The sequence below is a fragment of the Populus euphratica genome, unplaced genomic scaffold (genome assembly GCF_000495115.2).
Source record: "Populus euphratica unplaced genomic scaffold, PopEup_1.0 scaffold356.1, whole genome shotgun sequence".
NCBI classification, from domain to species: Eukaryota; Viridiplantae; Streptophyta; class Magnoliopsida; order Malpighiales; family Salicaceae; genus Populus; species Populus euphratica.
In genome coordinates this window covers 211913-219576 of record NW_011500247.1, presented here as the reverse complement: position 1 = coordinate 219576, position 7664 = coordinate 211913, and the positions used below count along the sequence as shown (strand labels likewise).

The 7664-nt window shown below is 34.4% G+C and overlaps 1 protein-coding gene across 1 annotated transcript; it reads right to left on the bottom strand.

Annotated features, from left to right (window-relative positions):
• Positions 1-1146: 1146 nt before the first annotated feature.
• On the bottom strand, positions 1147-4394 carry LOC105112683 (cytochrome P450 734A1). The gene is made up of 4 exons (XM_011008458.1): positions 3737-4394; positions 2396-2640; positions 1932-2301; positions 1147-1659 (listed from the first exon to the last, which is right to left on the bottom strand). The coding sequence occupies exons 1-4, from the start codon at positions 4244-4246 to the stop codon at positions 1240-1242; spliced, it is 1545 nt and encodes a 514-aa protein (XP_011006760.1). The 5' UTR covers positions 4247-4394; the 3' UTR covers positions 1147-1239.
• Positions 4395-7664: the final 3270 nt, after the last annotated feature.

The following is a 7664-nucleotide window of genomic DNA, read 5'->3' as shown; positions in this document are numbered from 1 at the left end:
CAATCTCGATCTTACTAGATTATTTATTACTTCGACACTCCTGCACTTGAGAAAAGACATCAATTTTTTGGTCGTGTCAGTAGTAAACCTACCCTTTGTCTCACATAAATAGATTAGAACCTGCTTTTAGAATGTATGCTCCATACATATTGTTTTGCATCTGAGTAAGCCCTTCTTGAAACATCTTGAATAGGGATATAATGGTCATCACTCAAGAAATTTCTATTGTAGCGTTTAAGCAAGAATAAAAATTATTTTTTCATCATGCAAGAGTTATGATCATATATCATCCCTTGAAGGGCGAGCTCATCATAGAAATTGTATCATTTTTAGGCACGAATCCTCTTTAGAATCGAGGTGACAAATCTATCTAGTTTTCATCGATTGTTTTTTAGATGAACTTTTCATTGTCCCTATTTTTCTTTTTCTCTCAAGACACCTATTTCTTTGTTTTTTCTACATTTTGTGACTCTTCCTAAGCTGAACTATAAGCTATACTCATGGTTAATAATTTCATTTTCACCTTACATAACACATGCATTTGACTCACAAAGTTTCCCATTATCGAGTTTTTATGTTTTTCCTATTAGTAAGCTTCTTATTACAATTAATTCATGCATCTTTAACATATAAAATTTCAAAAATTGTCCTCCCTCCCCTCATTCTATTCTTGGCTAAACTGGGTCCAAGGGGACTAAGGGTCCCTTTCCCTTTTTATGCAATGATTTGTCTCATTTACTCATTGTTCACATCATAACATATATTATAATGTTTATCAAGTACAAATTCAAAATTTATTTTCCTTTTATTCACCCCGCACATAGTTGGCCACTCGTGTCTCTTGGTCATTAATTTTTCGTTGATAATTTTATATAATTTTCAAGTTTAAAAAAAATTATATTAGTTTATATTAGTTTAATTAACTTTATTCTAACAATTTCTACAATTCTCTTCATTTTCACTCAAGATTTCTAATTTGCAAAATCTGAAATTGATGCACAATTTCTAATCAAATTTCAAATTGGATTTCACACTTAAGAATACTTGTCTTCAATCGAAATCGAAAGTACACACTTAAGAATACTGCAACTCCGGTGATTTACTAGCCACCACATTTCCAAGTTCAACCTAAACGATGTTCTGAGCTTATGTAAAAATAAAATTCCGTATTATTAAGATAATACATGATCCAAATATCCTTTCTTCAACATACCAGATCCACCAGCTGAATATCGATGTTTAATTTAAGATTTTCCTTAAAAGGATCTGCGCCCCATATTGAGGCTGAACGGTTAGAAATTCGGCCGGAGCATGAACATATTTTGGGGATACCACAAACGAAAATTGTCTAATGATCACAGCTAGAACAAGTTTGATCTCAACAAGGGCTAATTTCTGTCCGACACAAGTTCTAGGGCCTAAACCCCATGGGAAAAAGGAGCTTGAATGCTTCCGAGGCTCGCAAAACCTTAGAGGATTGAACTTGTCAGCGTCTTCTCCCCAGACCTTGGTGTCATGGTGAGCTGCAATCACGGCTAAAATGAGTGGTGTGTTAGCAGTAATGTGGAGGCCCTGAAGCTTAACATCTTTGCATGTCTCCCTCACCAACACTGTTACCGGAGTGTAAAGTCGAATTGCTTCGTGTAGTATCATATTTATCTGTTCATACAATGAGAACCAACAACAGACTAATAAGAGAATGAATGTTTCAGAAACAAACCATGGGACAAATCCAGAGCATCGTAAATATTGGTCATAAAAAGGAAATTATATATATATATATATGTATGTATGTATTTATGTATGTATGTATCACCCTTTAGACTAGTTAACATTGGATAATTCCATCATTTTTGTTCCCCTCTTAATTATATAAGATTCAATTAGCAAATTAATTAAGAGCGGTGCCTTGCATTATAGTACGAACTCACAATCTTAAGTTCACCAAGAATATCTGCAGTTGGATGCTCCTTGTCTTTGCAAACAGCAACTACTTCTTCACGAGCCTTGATTTGCCATTCTTGATGGATTGCTAGAAGGATAAATGTCCAGGTTAAAACAGTAGCGCTTGTCTCCTTTCCTGCGAAGTAAAATGTCTTGCATTCGTCTATAATTTCCTCAACCTCCAATTTCTCTTCTTCACCTTCATGATTCTTATAGGAAGAAGTTAACAAGCTAAGTAGGTTTCGAGATTTCTCCTCTCTCCTGTTGTTAGCAGCGACCTCAATTAGCTTCTCTATTGATCCGCGAATTTCCTGGTCTAGTCTCCACTGCTGTTTATTCTTTTCTGTTGGCAAATACCTGTGTCATCAATCATCATTAACAACCTGACAATTAATCATTAGAAACCATCTCATGATTAATTAATATTTTGGTTTGTTTCTTGGTATTTAACCTGAACCCTGGAATAGGGACATGCGAGTAATACAGGGAGGCAAGGTGCATTTGCTTTTCTTGTAGCTCAAAAATACGCTTTCCTTCTTCAAAACTACTTCCAAAAATTGTCCTGGAAACAATATCTGCTGAGAGGTTTTGTATTTCTTTGTGCACGTCCATCTCGAATTCTTCTCTTCCTGCTCTTTTTCCCTCCCAATTCTCAAGCATGTCCGTTATGCTAGCCACAATTTTTGGCACCCACCCCTGTTCAAAGGAAAAGAAAGATCAGTTTGTTGTGTACATGGCAAATTATTTATTTTGGTTTGTCACTTTGAAGTTTGAACGTTGACCAACGAGCTCATTCATTTATCTCGCATGATTATAAACCTTCGATTATTGCACATTCTGATTTGAAGCAATCGGCATAACAAGGCCTCTTACACAATGGTTTCTAATAATTTCAGGGGTCCAAGAGAGGAGGACAGAAAAGTTTAACGGTCCAATTTTCCTCATCTTTCCAAACAGATTCTTCTTCTAAAATTAGGGCACGTTTGGTTTTGTTGAAAATCAAAGCACACTGATGCTTTCCCTATCAGCCTGATATCAACATTGATATAACTTCTCTTTTAAAAAATCTCAACTTTTAAAAGCAAGAAAGTGCCTGTCAATCACTACAATTAACTATTAATTTTTAATTTTAGTGACGAAACTATTCTTTGACTTTTTAAATAAATATGATCTATTTATTTAACTTTAACTTTAACTTTAACTTTAACTTTAACTTTACATGACGAAACTATTCTTTAATTTTTAATATTCTTTAACTTTAATTTTACTCATAGCAAATTTATTTGTTTCATCAAACAACCATCCAAGCGCGCGCAGCTCTATTTTTCTTTCTTTTTCTTCATTTGACATATATTATTTTGTTTATTTATTTTAGTTAATTTTAATTATATATCTTCACTCATATCCACCCTAATATACAAAAAAAAAAAAAATCTCTTGTTCTTATATTGACTTTCTGTTTTTTTAACAATATTTTTAATATAAAATTAATCAAGTAATTGTTGCTTTTTTATGAACTTAATTAGCAGCGTCTAAATAACTGTAACCAAACACTTCATATAGTTTTTATTTCCAGTATTTCTGTGGGCATCAATAACATCTGCTTAGCTAATAAAAAACTACAACATAGAGCCTTGGTAAGATTTTTTTTTTTAAAAAAAGTTGTAATTTCTTAAACTTGGATGAATAAAAATATGATCAGCATTATTTTCCAGTCAAAAAAAAGCTCAAGTAGAGCTTCTGTTTTTTTCTTCTCTAAACTGAAAGAAAGATGGGTCACCTATACGCTCACCTTAACTTGCTCCATGTTCAAGGCCAAGCTACTGATCCTCCTGTGAACAGCCCACTTCTCACCCGTGAGCTCCATAAGTCCCTTGTCTCCCAAGAGCTGCTTTGTCATAGGGTCGAACTTCATCCTCTCAAATGGTCCGCCAGTATTTATCAGAACCTCTTTAATTATGGCTGGGTCGGATAGAACCAACCTGGGCTTGGCTCCAAACCAGTATAAGTACGTCTTACCGTGCATTTTAGACCACGCGCTGTAAGTTGGAAAAACACGCTGAAGAATATTGTGGTGGAATGGTGGAGCTATTGGCTTTGATAGAGCTTCTTTCACTAAACGACGCCTCTCAGCCGTGTTACCAAATATGGGGCGGTAGCCAGGGCCACCTATGCCTTGTTTGTAGAAGTGGTGTTGGATTTTGTAAGGAACCCATAATATTGAGTAGAGAAATTTGGTCAGGACAGCTACAAGAATAACCAAGATGGTTGTCGAAACCGAAACTAATATGAGATCATACATGGTGTTGATAGGACCCCAAAAGGGAGAGAGCTTAGGTAATATTGCTGAGTCTTTTGATGAAGATCTCTACAGGGAGAGTGTTGATAATTAAGTCTATGTTCACTGCTTGGTTAATACTTGCTCAATCAATCCACGCCATTCTTTTTTGAGATCCCCTAGATAGTGGATGCCATAGGCTTTATCTTTCTTTAATTTTCTTTGTTTATAGATTAATGCGTGCTATAAGACTGTACACCTCAGTAATCAGCACGTGATTTGGGGAGTTTTACAGATGGCCAAGTGCATCTTTTCTGAGCCAAAAGTCATAAAATTGTAAGCACGGGAGAGAATCTTGTTGGAAAATAATCGGAATGTGATTTGAGGAGTGATAGTTTTTTTAACCGCGGAGTAGCGTGATTCGGGGAGTAATCCTGTTTTTCAGCGGATTGGATTTATTTTTTTAATTTTAAAAAATATATAAAAATATTAAAAAGTTAAAAATTGAATGCATATCATATAAAAATAATTTTAAAATACTGAAATATTAAAATATTGAAAGCATATTTCTCAAAAATATTGAATAGACACCATATTAAATTGATCTCGGATAATCTTGATTAATCTATAAAATTTATGATTCGAGATAGAAAAATGTGATAATCTTATAAAACTTGTACCAAAACAAATTAAAAGGATCAATCATAATAAACTAAATATTAAAAGTTAAAATGAGAAAAAAAAACTCAAAAAAAAAACTTAAATAAACTTAAATGAATGGTTAGTGCTATACCGTAAAATAAAAAAAAACTAACATAATGTAAAGGAAAAAAAACATCAAGGAAACGTAAGTTTTTTCAAAGTAAAAAAATATGAGGCTTTGGTCTCTTGCACTTTATAAGATCATTTAATTATTCAATAACATGTAAAAAAAAAGGGCAATCTTAATTTAATAATATGAAAAAACAACCAAACCTAGGTGAATATAATAATCATGGGTTAATCTCCTAAATTCAAAGCCTATGAAATACTAGATATAAGTTCAACAATGAAGCCCAACTCCTAAATAATTTAACATTGAGGGATGAAATCAAGAAAAAAAATTATAAATTTAAATCACTAAGTTAATTGATTTAATAAACTCAGTTATTTTAATAATATGAATAAGAAAGGAAAATCTAATTTAATGATATGGAAAACTAAGAAAACCCAACTAAATCTTTTATATTTAAGATAATTTTGTAAATTTACAATGCATGAAATTGAATACCGAATTTAATAAAAAATTCATGTTCCTAACAAATTTAATGTTTATGGATAAAATAAAAATATATATATTCAAAAAAAATTTCAAAGAAAAAAGAAAACATCAATCAAATAAATATGAATCAAGCTTTGTATAAAAAACAAATGGAGGATGAAATTGATCAACTTGAAAAATCATCTAAAACTATTGATGGATTTAATCATAAAATTATAATTAATATTTAGGAGTCGCCGCCTAGTATTATGGTCACTAGAAACCTATGGTCTACGAGAGTCTAAGTAAGGGACTGGTTGTACAAAGGGAAGACACATCACCCCTAGTGCACCCTACCTAAGGTAAGCTGCATTGTTGTTTGATTGTTTTTCTAGGTTGAGTTTCTATTCATTGGTCTTTTTTAAAGTTCAAGGCAGATCTCCATTCGTGAGGGAGTCTACCTTATCAGGTTAAATCTTAACCGTTCTAAAGTTTGAATTTTAACATTGCATTTATTTACGTCTTGTATCTTTAATACCTGAGGGTGTACTTTATCGTGTAATTTTACACCCTATAAATATTAAAGTCTACATTTAGACCCCTAAAAAAAAGGTTGAAAAAGATTTTTGACATGTTGGCCAAATTTTAAAGGATAATCATAAACTGGTTACAATATCTATTTTTTAAAAACATGGAAAAAAAGATGCATTTTTTTATGAAAAATATGCTTAGAAAAATTTAGGATTTGGTCGTATGCAACAAAATATATTTTTTATTTTTTTTAAAACAAATCTTTTTTATGAAAAATTTCAGAGAAAACCGGGTATTTTAATATTGGATTTGTATTTCACAGTGTAAATATACAACCCGATATTGTATAAAATTGGTAGAAAAATATTTGAGAAAATCACAATTTTTTGAAAGGATTTTTGAAATTTTTTTTTTATTTATTTATTTATTATTATATATATTAATTATTTATTTATTTATTTAAACATGTGGGCTAGGCCAAACACAGACCCAAAAACATGTGGGCTGGCATTGGCCCAAAAAGGTTAGGCCAAACTCGGCCCAACATATTATTTTTTTTTTGGACGAGCTGAGCTAGGCTAAGACAGGTCCAGCCCAAAGCAACTTAGTCACTAGCAGCCCAGTGACTAAGTTGCATGAGATAGTGCAACGTTAATTCACATTGCACTATCTCATATGCAGAGAAGGAAAGAAATGAAGAAGAGAGGAGGGAGGCTTACCTGGCGTTGGGGAGCTGGTGGACGGACTAGCGGCACACGGTGAGACTGACGATGGCGAGAACGGTGGTTGGCTCTTGTTGCTAACGGAAGAAGAAAACAAAACAAGGGCCTGCAAAAGGGAAGAAGAGATGCGCAATTGGAGCTGTTAGAGTGGCGGAGGAGAGAGCTGCTACCCTAGGTGCTTTTAGAAAAGAAGGGTGCTTCACGGCAAGGTGGTGGTCGCTGCCTCTACTGCTGCCGCAACTGCCAGGATCACAGTGACGGAGAAGAAAATTTTATAGAGGAGAGAGAGAGAGAGAGAGAGAAATGGTGCAACCACCACATGAGATGTTTTGGAGGCCACTTGAGGTGGAGGTGACATCCAAAAGACAAGGAACGGTGGTGGTGGTGGTGGCTAGAAGCCACGCTAGAGAGAGAAAGAAGAAAAAGAGGTGGTTGCAGGAAAATTTGGTGGGGAAGGCTGGTTTTTGGCCAACTTTGGGTTCAATTTTTTTCTCCCCTAGGTCATCAACAGAGCCTCTATTTATAAGCGGTGGAAGAAGGCAATCTTGTCTATACAGGGAAATAAATATCAGCCCTTGATTTGATTGGGAAGGATCCCAAGTGTTGGCTCAAAGTAGGCATGTTGCATTATTGAACTGCAACTGCAGGCTGCCTGAGGTGGCCTCTTTGGAGTGGTGCCACATCCGTTTATGTGCTGATGAAAACCATACCCAGCATAGAGGGATGTTTGGTGATCAGTTTCATGCACGGTTTGGCAAATTTGGTGGACGTTAAGTGCATTAAATGCACCTACAAAGGAGATGACTGGACTAGTGTTTTTCGAAAAAATAAAGAAGATAATGAATAATGACCAGTGACATGACTAAAAGGTTGATGTCTTCTCCCAAGTGCAGGAGTGTCGAAGTAATAAATAACCCGGCAAGACCGGGGTCGAACCACACGGAGGTTA